The sequence below is a fragment of the Sus scrofa genome, chromosome 1 (genome assembly GCF_054392235.1).
Source record: "Sus scrofa isolate SSC_HxYL_T2T_F1_AM1 chromosome 1, Sscrofa_HxYL_maternal_Yorkshire_Landrace_v2.0, whole genome shotgun sequence".
In the NCBI taxonomy this organism is placed as follows: Eukaryota; Metazoa; Chordata; class Mammalia; order Artiodactyla; family Suidae; genus Sus; species Sus scrofa.
This window is the reverse complement of record NC_139383.1, coordinates 116,542,367-116,557,904: the sequence shown is the minus strand read 5'-3', so window position 1 is coordinate 116,557,904 and position 15,538 is coordinate 116,542,367. Positions and strand designations below refer to the sequence as shown.

The following is a 15,538-nucleotide window of genomic DNA, read 5'->3' as shown; positions in this document are numbered from 1 at the left end:
TGTTCCACTGCAGGAACTCCCTGTGAGCAATTCCCATCAGGTTTTTTTATCAGCTGAAGCTAAGATGATCAGAACATCCAAGATGGAGCCCCAGCAAGGCACGAAATGAGAAAGGCTCAACTGAGATCCCCAGCATTTGGATATTGTGACAGGCCTGTTTCTCACCCTGTTGGTTCTCTAGTGTGTCCTTGTCTAACTATTGGGCAATGGCAATTCATCTTGTCATTGCATTGTGAGTCACCATCCTCAGCTTTGCCAAATAACCAGTGGTACTAACACCCAGCATCAGGGCTCTGTAAGCTCAGCCTTTGGGGCATAACGAACACCTCCGTGTAAGTGGGCAGGCAAGTCAGTGCGGGGCAGGAGTGGCCTCCCTGGATAGGGTCAGCCAGTGCCCCAGGCAGGGGTTCTTTTTTTTTTTTTTTTTTTTTTTTGTCTTTTCAGAGCTGTACCTGCAGCATATGGAAGTTCCTAGGCTAGGGGTCCAATAGAGCTGCAGCCAGCCTAGACCACAGCCACAGCAGGATCCGTGCCGAGTCTGTGAACTATGTCACAGCTCACGGCAAATCCAGGTCCTTAACCCACTGAGTGGGGCCAGGGATTGGACCCGAAACCTCATGGATATTAGTTGGGTTCTTAACCCGCTGAGCCACAACAGGAACTCCAGAGGGGTTCTTAAAGAAAGCAGAAAGAATTCCCATTGTGGTCCAGCGGAAACAAATCCGACTAGTATCCATGAGGATGGGGGTTTGATCCCTGACCTTGCTCAGTGGGTTAAGAATTCGGCGTTGCCGTGAGCTGTGGTGTAGGTCGCAGACACAGCTCGGATCTGGCGTTGCTGTGGCTGTGGTGTAGTCTGACAGCTGTAGCTCCGACTCGACCCCTAGCCTGGGAACCTCCATATGCTATGGGTGCAGCCCTAAATAAATAAACAACAGAAAAAAGAATAATATAAAAAGAAAGCAGAAGATGGCACTCATAGCCCTCATACAACCCACAAGTTTATTTGCACTAAATAAATACAGTCTGAGAACTTCCACTTCAATACTCCCACACCTGATTTCTTCCCAGAAAAAGCAGCTTAAGACAGGTGGACTTCGTAGCACCCATTCTCAGGTTAGGCTCAGGAGGGAGTTCGTCCTGTCTTGTGCTGGGCTGGGTCTAGCAGTGAAGATTCCCCCTGGTTCCCTCCTCTGCTTTGGGCCTGTATTCAGCCTGAGTCCCCCGCCATGACCCCACAGCCTGTTCCTGCTCCAGGAGCACCTATTTGGCCACCTCTCCCCCTCTGCAGCCCAAAGGAAGTGGCATTCACAACCCTGGGGCACTGAGGCCGGCCCTCGCACAGAGCTCTGTCCTATAACACCAGCTTCCCCCATGGGCCCACTGCCAGCTCCTGACCCTGGAAGCCAGGAGAGAAACCGAGGCATAGCTGGCAAATGGGAGGAAAGCACCCTCCCTGAGCCCTGCCAGGAAGCTGAGAGCCCCCAACAAAGGGAGACTACTGACTACTCTCCCCTGATATCCCCTGGGCCAGGAGGAGAGGGAGACCACTCTCTGTCTTCGTTTTGCAGATCAAAGGTTCGGGTCCACATTTTCCTGGTCTGATGCTGCCTCATTGTCATGTGGGGACTCCTGGATCAGAGCCAGAGAAACCCCCTCATGGGCTGGTGCCATACCCCAGAGCTATAGCCCAGGGATGGCACCTCCTTCCTTTTGTCCCAGCCCCCAACAGAGCCAGAGGAGACTCTTCCACCTTCACTCAGGGTCTCTTGGCTTTCCCCCCTGCCCTAGATCCCAGGCTGCCCACAGCCACATGGCCCACCACTGGGTGACTCCCTCTTACCAGGCTGAGGCCCCTGTCCTGCCGCAGGGTAGCATAGAATCTCAGCACACGGGGGTCACAGCGAACCACCATGGGATCAAAGTCTAGCACACGCAGGCCCTGCAGGCTGCGGGCCCGGGAAAGGGCCACATAGGCCTGGCCGCTGGCAAACACACGGCCCAGAGAGATCTCCACGCAATCCAGGGACATGCCCTAGGGGATGGAGGGACAGAGCTGGAGCCAACTTGGCCTGAATTCACTTGTGCCCAAGACCCTGACTCTGCTCCACCAGCCCAGCTGTTGCTCCTGATCTTGTCCAGTCAAGAGAGCCTTAAGTCAGAGAGACAGACTGATGGGAGTCTGAGTAGGGGGCTTCCAGAAGACACAGATTTGAGAGTGGAGGGATGGAGTGAAAGGAAAGAGCTCAGGTCTGGGTCAGACAGGCAAGGAAATGAATCCTGGCTCTGCCTCTCACTAGCTGTGTGACTGTGGACAATTTACTTAACCTCTCTGAGCCTTGGTTTCCTCTTCAGTAAGACAGGAATGGAAATGATTATTATTATATCTACACCTCATACAGTTTGTGTAAGGATTAAAATTAACATATCCAATAGTGACTCAGAAAATGGCAGGACAGGAAATGACAGGGGAAGTGTATGTGTCCGGGAAAGAGGAGGCAGGATGGGAAATGCACTGAAGAGAGGTTTATTCTACAGCTGGTTTTTGTTTGTTTTGTTTTTGTTTTTGTTTTTTTTAGGGCTGAATCTGTGGCATACAGAGGTTCCCTGGCTAGGGGTCGAATCAGAGCTATAGCTGCCGGCCTATGCCACAGCTCACGGCAATGCCAGATCCTTGACCCACTAAGCGAGGCCAGGGATCAAACCTCAAACCTCAAACCTCATGGATACGAGTCGGGTTCCTTTCTGCTGCGCCACAATGGGAACTCTCTACAGTTGGTCTTGAACTATCCATCCAGGGCAAGTTCAACTCCCACAAAGCCTTTAAGATCTGCACCCCCTCCATTCCCCAGGCCCATCTTGTCCACCTCTGCCCTGCCCTGTCCCCTTCCCCACACATCCACCCCTACCCTGCTCACCTGGCTCTTGTGGATGGATATTGCCCAGGCTAGCTGGAGAGGCAGCTGCTGCCGGCTGAGGAGCTGGCCCCCACTGGCCTGCACGGTCCAGCGGTCAGCACGGATGACCTCAGTGACTCCACACAAGAACCGTACCTGGGGCAGCCCTGAGGGAGGCACAGAGAAGTCCCACCTTTCAGCCCTGCCCCAGGGCTCCAAGATAAGGTCAGGCCTCACCCTTCCATGCTGGCCTTTTCCTCTGCACACGTACCCCGGCTGTAAGACTGCTCTTCCGTCACTTACCTCTCCCCTCAGCCTCAAACCCGACTACCACCCCTCGGGCTCCATTCACCAGGCCCTGGGACACTGCCAAGTTCTTCACCAGCATCACCTGCGTGGGAAGGAAAACTGGAGGCATGGAGAGCAGCGCATGTCTACGCCCGGCAGTGCTCAGAGGCTGGGGGCTGTCGGGGAGGGGTGCTAGGTCCACTGGGACCCCTGCTAAAGCTGCTTTATCTCCCTAGGTCTCAGTTTCCCCTTGTGTCAAAGGGGAATGACATTTGCTCAGTTTGCCTCAGAAGGACAGGGCGAAGAACAATAAGGGAACAGGGTTTTGAAAATGACCTCGCTCCAATCTGGAGGGATAGCCCTTTTCCAACCACTGTGCCTGCCTCTTTCTGCTGGGTGCCCTTTGGAACCTGGGGAAAGGCTCCTGTGTGGACCACCCCCCCTCACCATTGTGGAAGCGGGGAGGATGCTCACAGTGGGGTATAATACAGAAGACAACCGGCTATGGCAGGTATCTTACTCCAGGCTTAGCGATGAGGAAACAAGCTTCAGCAAGCAAAGGGATTTGTGCAAGCAACACTGCTTGCAGCTCCAGGTGTAGGAAGAGGCAGGCAGTGGAAAGCAGGAGACAGGAAGGGGAAATTGGAGGGAAGGAGTTTGCTATGGTCACAGCAGGGCCCTCTGGCTGTGGAGCAGCCAGGGTACAGGGACAAGGAGGCCCAAGCTCCCGGGGCCCATCCCCCACTTCCCACTCACTTGAGCTCCCAGCTTTAGATGAAGGTGCTGGCCAACAGGACATTGGGCATCCAGGGTCCGGGCTTGCTCAGGGTCACTGTCCATGGCCTTAAAGCTGTGTAGCTCACCTGGGAAAAGAGAATCAGGCAAACAGATCACAAGTCATTGACCTGTGGCTCATTTTCCAAAAACACACATCAGACCAGGGCATGGGGGAGGTAGTGAGGACAGCTCAGTCCTAGCTGGGGCTTTGGAATCAGAGGCCTGGGGTTAAGTCTCCAGTCCAGTGTTTACTGGCTGAGTGATTCTGACCCAGGAAAGGTCACATCTCTCAAAGTCACAGCCTCTTTTGGTCACAGAGGCTGGGGACCTAGATATACAAAGGATGCCAAGTGGATAGCTATGCCTGCCTGGTGGCCTCCCTGGGCCGGTCTTTTTTTTTTTTTTTTTTTTGGCTTTTTAGGGCTGTACTGGCAGCATATGGAGGTTCCCAGGCAAGGGGTGGAATCAGAGCTATAGCTGCCAGCCCAAGCCACAGCCATGGCAAGGTGGGTTCCAAGCCACATCTGCGACCTACACCACAGCTCTCGGCACCGCCGGATCCTTAACCCACTGAGCGAGGCCAGGGATCTAACCCATGTCCTCATGGATGCTAGTCAGGTTCATTAACCACTGAGCCACGATGGGAACTCTGTCTCTGGGCCATTCTTGCCCAGCCCCAGCTCTCTGCTCACCTGGTAGCTCCTGCAGCCGCTTCTCATTAGTAAGTGCCACGTCATCCTGGTGCGTGCAGAGCCTCGTGGCCACAATGCCATCTCGCCCCACCTTGTGGGCAGCTGTGGCCCGGAGCTGGCGGGTGACCTCATCTGAGCACCTGTGGAGGCTGGGCTATCAGGGCAAAGCCCACCTGAACACCAGGGAAGGCCCATGCAGCAGGCCATAGGTCAGGCCTGGGGGCTGGAGGGGGTACCGGGGCAAGATTTGCTGGTCTCCAGGCTGGCCAACTTGTTCCTTCCTCACCTGGACTCCAGATATGGAGAAGGGGCATGGAGGTGGTGCTTGGCTATGATCATGGGTGGGTACCCTTCCCTGTGTCTGCCCCCAAGTTGGGCTAGCCACCTTCCTGAGGAAGCTGGGTACAATGAGTGAGCACAGACCAGAGATTTGGAGACCTTGATGATGAGGTGCTGAGGTTATACTGGTAGCCTATAATCAGAGAGGCCTCCAGGCTACAATTTTCTAGCCCCTTGCCTGTTGCTTTAGGGGAATAAAGGTAGCTTCTGTTTCTGTTTTCTGTCAAGCCTTCCTTCAGGGGAAGGCTGGGTGCTGCAGCAACTCATGTAGGAGGAGGGGAAGAACTTGGGACCATCTCTCACTGCTCGGTCATTCGGCCTTCCTCTTGTTCCCCCCCACCACCACCCCCAAACACACGTTTGCTGGTATGTGCTGTGCACCTTCCTATCAGCTTTTCCACCTCCCGCATGCCATCCCAATTTGACCTGGATCTCAAAGCCCAGCTCTGGCCCGTATCTTCTAAATTTCTGGCCTTCTTTCCACTCCTATGTTAGAGTAGCTGTAGCATTTCAACCCTTTGTCCTAACTGGGGTGGGATCATGTCTGCAACATCCCACCAAGTGACCCCACAGGTTCTTTTTTTTTGGCCATTCCTACATGTGGAAGTTCCCAGGCCAGGGATCAAACCCATGACATAGCAGTGACCTGAGCCGCCACAGTGACAAGGCTGGATCTTTAACCTGCTAGGCTACAAGTGAACTCCCCACAGGTTCTAAGAGTAGAAGGAACTTGGGTTTTAGTTAGACCTGTGTTTAAATCCCAGCTCAGCCACTTACTAGTCATGACTTTGGGCAAGTCACTGTACCTCTTTGAACCCCAGTTTCTGCATCAGTGAAATGGGAGTGTTAACATCTCTGAATGACGGTTGTGTCTCCATCAGCCCAGATGCCTGAGATGTACTCTGTGCCAGGCACTATGCTGGGTGATAGCGACACAACCCGGGGGGTAGGCTGGGTCCCAGTGCTCATATAGTGACCACCTCCTATGGCGCCATGAAGCATTTCTCCCCCTTCTTTGAGTCCCTGGGCCACTCTCTGATCCACGCTTGGATCCTCATCCCATTGCCCCCTCTCTATTCACCAGGGCCCACCTGCCCAGCCGCACAGCTTGCAGCAGAGAGATGAAGGTCTTGTCCGCTTGCCTCCACACCTCGGTCAGCTCCAGGGTCACTGGGACACACCTCCTCCAGCTCTTGGCCTGGTGGGGGCAAGGTGAGGGTGTCAGGGAGCACAGCAGACCGCTATGAGGGTTAGGACCGGGGGTGAGTGGTACCTGGAAGCAGAACTGTGGGGGCTGGGGTCCCTTGGTTACAGGTGGCAGCTGCAGGAAGTCCCCACAGATGATGAGCTGGATGCCTCCGAATGGCTTGTCCTGCTGCCTGACAGCTCTGGAGAGGAGCACAGGGTACTTTAGGGGCTGGGATGAATGGGGTCCACATGAAAGACCACCAGAACCCGCCCTTTCTGCATGTTACTGACCTGGCCACGGCTTCCAGCTTGTCAAATAGGTCTGCCTCTACCATGGAGATCTCATCAATGACCAGCCGCTGGCAGTTCAGCCAACCCTGCCGCACACCTGGCCGCTGGGCCAGGGCCACACACTGGGCCAGGGGAGCCTGTCCTGAGCCGATGCCTGTGAGTGACACTATTCAGCCTGAGCTGAGATCCTAGCCCTGACCTCCACTCCCTTCCCACGGCCTGGCCTACTCCCAGCTCAAGTCTCAAGGACTCTCACTTACCTGCAAAGGCATGGAGGGTAGTGCCCCCGATGTGGCAGGCTGCCACCCCAGTACTGGCAGTGGCCACCGTGCCTGTGGGAGGAAGTGAGCCCAGGATTCGCTTCAGCAGATAAGACTTCCCCGTCCCTGGGCAGAAAGCAAAGTCAGGTCCATCCCAGTGCACCACTGCTCTCCCCACACTCGCTCTGCCCCCGCTACCTGCACTGCCAGTGAAGAAAATGCTCTGGCCTTTCAGGACAACCTTCAGCACAGCAGCCTGTTCCTTGGAGAGCTGTGGTTTGGTGGGGGGCAAGCTCAGCCTCTTCACAGGCAGGGGCCACCTTGAGGTTTCCTAGGGGGGATAGGGCTGTCTCAGAGTCTCCCCGCATTCCCTAAGCATTGCCCTCTACCTTCTTGGCCTGGTAGCCCTTTGTGTTTCTGTTGGCTTCATTTCTTGGAGCCCTTGGGCAGCCTTGGTTCCCCTGGAGATCTTGCCAGTAACCATAGGGGTCCAGTTCCCCCTTGAGGAAGGGACCAGGACCAGGTCTCCACTGACCCCTGGTGACCTGAAGACCCCAGTGTATAGGTCCAGATTCTGTCTCAACTCCCTTCCCTGGGTTTCCTAACTCTCCTGGTCCTCTTAGCCATCCTTCCTTCTCACTACTCTTTCTGTTTCAAATTTCTCTCTCTCACCTCAGAACACCCAAGCAAAACCCTGCCTAGTTAGGGCCTCTTCTTGCCTCATCTCCATCTTCTCACCAGCTTAGTCTCAAACCCCTGTAGTCTTCCATCCATCTGTTCCAGTTGGCAAACACTGTCAAATCCACCAGAATTTGTCTCCCCTCTGACTGGACCTGTTGACTGCCCCTATCCAGCTGACCACTTCTCTCCAAAAGCTCCTCTCCTTCTCCTGGGAAACCATATTCCTACTTTTCCTCTGCAGCACCTTCTCTGCTTTCTCTCTTTTTTAAGGGCCGCACCTGTGGCATATGGAAGTTCCCAGGCTAGGCGTCCAATCAGAGCTACAGCTGCCGGCCTACACCATAGCCACAGCAACCCAGATCTGAGCCTCATCTGCGACCCACACCGCAGCTCAGTGCAATGCAGGGTCCTTAACCCACTAAGCGGGGTCAGGGATGGAACCGCATCCTCATGAATACCAGTCAGGTTCATTACCACTGAGCCACGAGGGGGATCTCCTGATTTCTCTGTTAATGTGACCTGGACCCACTTTTCCTATTCTCCTTACTCAGTCTCAAGGATTGCACTATGAGAACCACATGCACGATGCCCATATCCCTCTTATTTTCAAAAGTCCGATGAGCATCTTCTCTGAAACAACCAGCCTGCCATCTCAAATACCACCACCATCTCCCTCCTAAACGTGGGCCACTTTAGTCTTTTCCATCTCAGTGGCACACCCACTCCCCAAGGCGTTGTCCTCACGGTGTTGGACTTGGCCCCCACCCGGGGCTCCGTGGGCAGTTTCACTGGCGTGGTGTCCGTGACCCGGGTGACCGCCGCGCGCCGCAGCTCCTCGGGCTGCACCGGGCTGATGGTGACGAAGTCTTGGGGCCTTGGGCCAAGAAGTTGAGTGCGGGCGGAGGCTGGCCTGGGACCCGGGGCCGCGGCCAGCTTGAGGCGCAGCGTACGCAGGAAGCGGCGCAGGCGGTCTGGAGGGCAGTCGGAGAGCAGCAGCTGCACAGCGCCGGCCGGGGAAGCGCCATAGGCCGGGAGCCTTAGAGTGCTGCGCCCCATCGCTGCGAAGCGCGTGAAAAGGCGCGCAGCGCGCAAGGGGAAGCAGCGCGGCCGCCCCGCGGGTCCCGGCGCCTTCAGCCTAAGCATCAACTCCCGGCGCTCGTTACGACCCAGGCTCAACTCCGCGGTGCGTAGCGCCTGGCGCCTTCGCGGCTGCCCTCCCGGGCTCAGCTCTTCCACAGCCACGCGGCACCGTAGCTCCGCGTCCTCGCTTTCTGCTGCCGCTGCCTGGGTGCCCGACAGCATTGCCATCGCCTCTGCGGGTCTGTAAAAAGACCGGAGCTCAGGGGTCACGGGGACTCAAGGAATATATCATAGGTTGTATAGAAGCCGTGACGGGGAGCCCGGTGAAGGCCACATAGGGTCACAGAGGCTGTCACTGGTAACACAAAGAGGTCACGGAAATGGTAAAAGGGCCCTAGAGTAAACCGGATTTTCTCTTAGAAATTACTACCCTACACAATAATTTCCAGGGCAGCGGATGGGCAGCGTCAATTGCATCCAGCATTGGAGAACCGCAGCTGTCCGCCAAGTGCCACAGAAGGGAGCCCTGGAACGGAAAAGAAGCCTGCTTCCAAGAGACCCATAGGCGGACACGAGAATCCTGAGTCCTGTCCTTAAGAAGCCAGAGACTTTCACGTTGAGGAGGTGAACAGGAAACATACTCCCTAATAAGCGTCTTATGTCTTCCAGGTACGTTCACTAGTTTACATGCGGCCAAGCAGGTCTCACTCTTCTCCGTGTACAGAAGTGGAAAACAGGCTGAGAGAGGCCACAAGGGGTGGTAGGAGTCAGGGCTCGTGTGATTCTGAAGCCCTGGCGCTTCCCATCTTCAGGGTAGGGATAGAGTAGAGAATCTTTGGTTAGGGAAATCGCAGAGGGACCCTGGGGTGCGGGAATCCATTCTCCCTCCGTCTGACCCACTCGTGTGCACCCTCCCGGCAGGGACCCCTTGAAGAAGAAGGTTCTCTGCCTCCCACCTCTGGCATCCGAGTGAACACTCACTTGCGACGGACAAGCTGAACAGAGCCGGCATGCACGCAAAGGTAGGACACTGGGAACTTTCAAATCCTGGGAGTAGAGAATCACCCTATCACCGGCCGGATCTTTAAATTTTCCAGCCAATCATAGACAGCGGGCGTGGCAACGGGCGTGTCTTTGGGTGTCTACTCTTGGAGCCTGGGCTGTACCAATAGCACGCCGGAGGGAGAGGCTTATTGTGCTGGCGGAGCGTACCAAGTCGCGCGGACAGGTAGGAGTAGGGGGAGGAAGAAGTGAGCGCATCCGGGCGGCGCGTGGTGTTGTGTGTCTGACTTATTTTCAAGCCTCCAGCACACTCTCCTTCCTCCGCTTTAAGCCCTCACACAGCAGCTGAACTTGGCCTTGGGGAAGAGCTGCCTTTGATCCCTCGCATTCCTGTTTACATTTATAGGACCGTTTGCTCATTTCTGGGCAAACCACATCCCTCCACCGCCTGTTGCTACTGCTGTCTCTGTCTGCCCCGAAACTTTCTACACTTCCTCTGCCCTTGTAAGCGTCGTTTTACGTATTCGTCCTTCCCATCCGGCTGAGGGCCAACAGTGTAGAACTCAGACCTGTGGCCGGATGCTCAAGAGTACAAGGGAAGTGAATGAGCCTCTGTTTTCAGGGAATCAGTAATCCCTCTTATTGCTCTGGCTGCTCAGGGAATTTATTTATTTTTTATTTTTATTTTATTTTTTTGTCTTTTTGCCATTTCTTGGGCTGCTTCCCACAGCATGTGGAGGTTCCCAGGCTAGGGATCCAATCGGAGCTGTAGCCGCCGGCCTATGCCACAGCCACAGCAACACGGATCCGAGCTGCAACTGCGACCTACACCACGGCTCACTGCAACGTCAGATCCTTAACCCACTGAGCAAGGCCAGGGACCGAACCCGCAATCTCATGGTTCCTAGTCAGATTCGTTAACCACTGAGCCACGACGGGAACTCTGGGAATTTATTTTTAATTATCTTTTTTTCTCCTCATTAAATCTTGGAATGACAGAGCTGGAAGGGATCTTACAGGTGAGTCAGCCCCCTCATTTATTGAATTGCCCCCATTTTTCAAGTGAGGAAACCAAGGCTCCAAGAAGTTTGTTTGTTTGTTTGTTTGTTTGCGGGGGGAGTCTGTACCCACTGTATATGGAAGTTCCTGGGCCGGTGATCCAAACCCAGCTGCAGCTGTGAACTATGCTACACCTGCAGCAATGCTGGATCCTTAAGCCACTGTGCCACAGTGGAAACTCCGTTTAGACTATTTTTAAGTGCACAATTCATTACCTTTAAGAACATTCAGGGAGTTCCCTTTGTAGCTCAGTGGTTAATGAACCCGACTAGGATCCATGAGGATGTGAGTTGGATCCCTGGCCTCGATCTGTGGGTTAAGGATTGGGCATTGCCATGAGCTGTGGTGTAGGTCGCAGATGCGGCTCGGATTCCGCATTGCTGTATATGTGGCTGAGGCCGGCAGCTGTAGCTCCAATTGGACCCCTAGCCTGTGAACTTCCATATGCCGCCGGTGTGGCCCTAAAAAGAAAAACAGACAAACAAAAAACGTTCAAATGTTGTACAACCATCACCACTATCTCCAGAAAAGTTTCATTATTCTCAAACAGAAACTTTGTACCCATTAGACAATAACTCCCTTCCCTAAGGTTGTCAGATCTAAAGGTGACAAATGACTCTTGTAAACAAAAAAACAAACAAAACCCTCAAGTGAAATGGAAGCATAGAAGTAAAAGGTGGAGTTCACCCTCATTTTTTATTATTAAAGAAAAATACACACCATTAAAAAAAAAAAAAGACAATGACCCCCTGTTCTCTCTCCTTTCAGCCTCTGGTACTCTCAACATTTTATTCTGAAAATATTCCAACATGTTTATGCTTACCTTTTATTTTTTATCTTTTTAATGACTGAACCCACAGCATATGGAAGTTCCAGGGACAGGGGATGAATCCGAGCCACAGATGCAAATTATGCTGCATCTGTGGCAACGCTGGGTCCCTTAACCCACTGCGGCGCAGTAAGAACTCCTTACTTTTTAATTTTTATTATTTTTATTTATTTTTGGCCACCTGCAGTGGCTTGATGTGGGATATCAGTTCTCAGATTACGGATGGAACCCCAGGATGAAGCGATGAAAATTCTGCAGTCCTAATCACTAGACCACCAAGGAACTCCCAATTTCTTACCCTTTTTCCCCCCTCCTTTTTATGGCCGCACCTGCGGCATATGGAAGTTCCCAGGCTAGGGATTGAAGCAGCGATGCAGCTGCCGGCCTACACCACAGCCACAGCAGCGCGAGACCTGAACCATGTCTGCAACCTACAGCACTGCTCACCGCCGATCCCTAACCCACTGAGAGAGGCCAGGGATCAAACTGGCATCCTCATGAATACTAGTTGGGTTCTCAACCAGGTGAGCCACAGCAAGAACTCCAGGAACTCTATGCTTTAATTACTTTTAATTAAGTACCAAGTGAGAAATTGCTGGGTCACGGACTTTATACTTAGTTTTATATGATACTGCAAGGGCTTTTTCCAGAGTGGTTATATGCCCACCAGGTTAACAGCGAGTTTTTATAGGGAAAGGAATCTGATATGCAATCTGATATTGCCCGGCGCTGGGTTAACGGTCCTCAGGCTCCGCCCTCCTCCCTGCCCCAGAGCCACCGGGCGTCATCTGGGTCCTGATTGGCCGGTGGAGGAGGGAGGCGGAGCCAGAGGGACTCCTCTCTTCTGTGGGCGGACTTCCTCTCGGCTTTGGGCAGTCTTCGCATCAGCAGGTGTTCTGCTCGGTGCTGCCGCCATTGGGTCAATTCCCAGTGAAGTGCAGCATTGCTACCCCATCTCCTCGGTTAAATCCAAAGCCTAGCTTTAACACAGGCTGTCAGGAAGAACCGATTTTCTTCATTATGAAATTGCCTCCTCCAGAACTCTTCCTATACTGGCAGTGTCAGTCCAGTCCCCGGCTCATTAAAAAAAAAAAAAACAAAAACAACCCACAAAACAGCAACACAAGGCTTGAGTGGTTTACTGATTGCATTTTCAGAGCTTTCTCAATTGATACTTAAAAGAGCCAGCCCCTGCTCCCCCCCCCCCCACATTATGGTCTTTTCTCGCCTTGCTTTTGTCTTCCAGCTTTATAGCCCTAAGCTTACACGAGGGTGGTCTTATAGAGGAGCTGAAAGAGTGTTTTACAGTCTTCCAGCTTCTAGAGCATGGCTTCACCTTGCACGGCATCTTCCCTGGGTAGCTGACACTGATCCTCCCTCTTTGAAATACTCTCTTAACTTCCCCAACACACTTCCCTTGTTTCTTCTTAACATACTGATTGCCTCTTGTAGGTCTCCTTTGCTAATCCCTTTTCCTCAACCAGACCTCTCAAATTTGAGAGGACTTTATCTTTTTCAATACCTTGTCTTAATTACATGCTGATTCTCAATATTATATCTCCAGCCTGCTTTTCCCTCCTGAACCCCAGAGTCTATCTCCATTTGTCCTCCTGATATTTCCACACAGACGCCAAATAGGGATGTTAAACTCACTTTCTCCCAAACAGAGCTTTTAATCTCCAATATCCTATAAACCTGTTTTTCTCCTGTCTTCATCATCTCAGTAAATGGCACCTCCATCTTTGGCTCAAGGTAAAAGCCCACACAATACCCTTGATATTTCTTCATCTACCACATCCAGCCACCATCAAAACCTGTTTTAGTGCCTCTAAATTTTTGTTGTTTTATTTTTGTTTTTTGGCCTCATCCATGGCATGTGGAAGTTCCTGGGGCGGGGATTGAACCATCAACATGGGAGTGACAGTGCCAAATCCTTAACTCACTGAGCCACCAGGGAACTCCAAGTGTTTTTGTTTTAACCGAGGAATAGTTGACACAGACCAAAAAAACCCTACAGACTGAGAAAAATATTTGCTAACAATGCAAATGACAAGGGCTTAATTTTCAAAATACACAAACAGTTCATACAACTCAATACCAAAAAAACCAAACAACTCAGTCAAAAAATGGGCAGAAGATTTAAGTAGACATTTCTCCAAAGAAGACATACAGATGGCCAATAGGTACATGAAACAATGCTCAACACCACTAATTATCAGAGAAATGCAACTCAAATCCACAATGAGATACCACCTTACACTAGTCCGAGTGGCCATAATTAAAAAGTCCACAAACAATAAATGCTGGAGAGGGTGTGGAGAAAATGACACTTTCCTACACTATTGATGGGAATGCGAATTGGTGCAGCCACTATGGAGAACAGTATGGAGGTTCCTTAAATAACGGAAAATAAAGGTGTCATATGATCCAGCAATCCCCCTCCTGGGTATATGTCCAGAGAAAACTTCAATTTGAAAAAAATACATGCACCTCAATGTTCATTGCAGGACTATTTACAATAGCCAAGACATAGAAGCAATCTAAACATCCACCAATAAGTGAATGGATTAAGAAGATATATATCTTCCATATATATAATGGAATACTACTCAGCCATAAAAAGGAATGAAATAATATTGCAACAACATGAATGGACCTAGATACAATCATACTAAGTAAAGTATCAGAAAGACAATGACAAATACCATATGATGTCACTTATATGTGGAATCTAAATATGACACAAATGAAGGAGTTCCCATTGTGGTGCAGTGGAAATGAATCTGACTATTTGCCATGAAGATGAGGGTTCAATCCCTGGCCTCGCTCAGTGGGTTGGGGATCCAGCATTGCTGTGAGCTGTGGTGTAGTTTGCAGGCACTGCTCAGATCCCAAATGGCAGTGGCTGTGGTGTAGGCCGGCAGCTATAGCTCCTATTGGACCCCTAGCAGGTGTGGCATATGGAAAAAGCAAAAAAAAAAAAAAAAAAAAGTTTATTTACAAAACAAAAAATAGACTCACAGACATAGAAAACAAACAGTTACTAAAGGGAAAAGGAGGGACAGATAAATTAGGTGTTTGGGGTTAGCAGATACAAACTGCTATATATAAAATAAACAACAAGGGCCTACTGTATAGTACAGGGAATTATATTTAATATCTTATAATAACCTATAATGAAAAATAATGTGAGGAATTCCTGGCGCGGCGCAGCAGAAACGAATCCAACTAGGAATCATGAGGTTGCAGGTTCGATCAGTGGGTTAAGGATCCGGTGTTGCCATGAGCTGTGGTGTAGGTCACAGATGCAGCTCAGATCTGGTGTTGCCGTGGCTGTGGGGCTGTGGTGTAGGCCGGCAGCTGTAGCTCTGATTAGACCCCAGCCCATGAACCTCCATATGCTGAGGTGCAGCCCTAAAAAGCAAAAAAAAAAAAAAAAAAGTGAAAAAGAATACATATATATAAAATGGAATCACTTTGCTGTACACTGAAAACTAACACAACATTGTAAATCAACTATACTTCAATAAAAACTGCTGCATGTCATATATAGAGATATATGTCATGTCCTTTTTCAAATTTTTCCATTATAAGTTATCAAAATGTACTTTGAATCTATCACTTCTCTCCCTGCCCACCTCACACCTTAGAGCTAGCAGCCTGTCAGCCCTCCCCTGGATTATAGCAGTAGTCTCATAATCTCACTGGATTCCTAGATTCCACTTTAGCTCCCCTGCAAACCTTTCTCCAAACAGCAGCAGGGGAGATCTTTTCAAACACGTAAATCAGATTTTGCTGCTGCTCTAGTTAAAAGCTCTCAATGCCTCCCTAGTCTATTCCTTTTAGAATAAAATGCACAGTCCTTACCATAGCTTTAGGCCAACACCTTCCCTTGCTTCTGCTGTGACCTCAAGTCTACCACTTTCTTTACTCACGAGGCTTCTGTCACATCAGCTGCCTCCTCCTTCTCCTTTCTATGCCAGGGTCTTTGCATTTGCTCTTTCTTCTGCATGAAATACCGTCAGCCTTTTACCCTACCTCTTTTGGGGGGGCAGGGCTGTCTCTTTCTCATATTTCAGGTCTCAGCTGAAATGCCCACTCTGTGGAAAAACCTCCCCACACCATTCGTATGGTATCTAAAATGGGCTCCCCAGT

At 51.3% G+C, this 15,538-nt stretch overlaps 1 protein-coding gene and 1 long non-coding RNA gene across 14 annotated transcripts; one reads left to right on the top strand and one right to left on the bottom strand.

Annotated features, from left to right (window-relative positions):
- Positions 1–983: 983 nt before the first annotated feature.
- PIF1 (PIF1 5'-to-3' DNA helicase) lies at positions 984–9,535 on the bottom strand. 13 transcript variants are annotated; one of them, XM_084967365.1, is made up of 14 exons: positions 9,475–9,535; positions 9,135–9,299; positions 8,158–8,734; positions 6,931–7,063; positions 6,733–6,858; positions 6,473–6,626; positions 6,267–6,381; positions 6,085–6,191; positions 4,655–4,794; positions 3,942–4,048; positions 3,201–3,288; positions 2,919–3,064; positions 1,844–2,035; positions 984–1,632 (listed from the first exon to the last, which is right to left on the bottom strand). In XM_084967365.1, exons 3-14 carry the CDS (start codon positions 8,719–8,721, stop codon positions 1,573–1,575), a joined length of 1,932 nt encoding a protein of 643 aa, XP_084823491.1. In that variant the 5' UTR covers positions 8,722–8,734; positions 9,135–9,299; positions 9,475–9,535; the 3' UTR covers positions 984–1,572. The 13 variants fall into 13 exon arrangements, 10 of the variants coding, with proteins under 10 accessions (XP_084823491.1, XP_084823452.1, XP_084823471.1 ...); XM_084967326.1 differs by having other exon boundaries at positions 9,135–9,231; XM_084967345.1 differs by lacking the exon at positions 9,135–9,299 and having other exon boundaries at positions 6,473–6,638; positions 9,450–9,535.
- LOC110260912 (uncharacterized) lies at positions 8,366–11,291 on the top strand. Its single transcript, XR_014809926.1, has 4 exons — positions 8,366–8,596; positions 8,943–9,162; positions 9,415–10,342; positions 10,802–11,291. It is a non-coding gene; the product is annotated as an uncharacterized LOC110260912 (long non-coding RNA).
- The last annotated feature ends 4,247 nt before the right edge of the window (positions 11,292–15,538 follow it).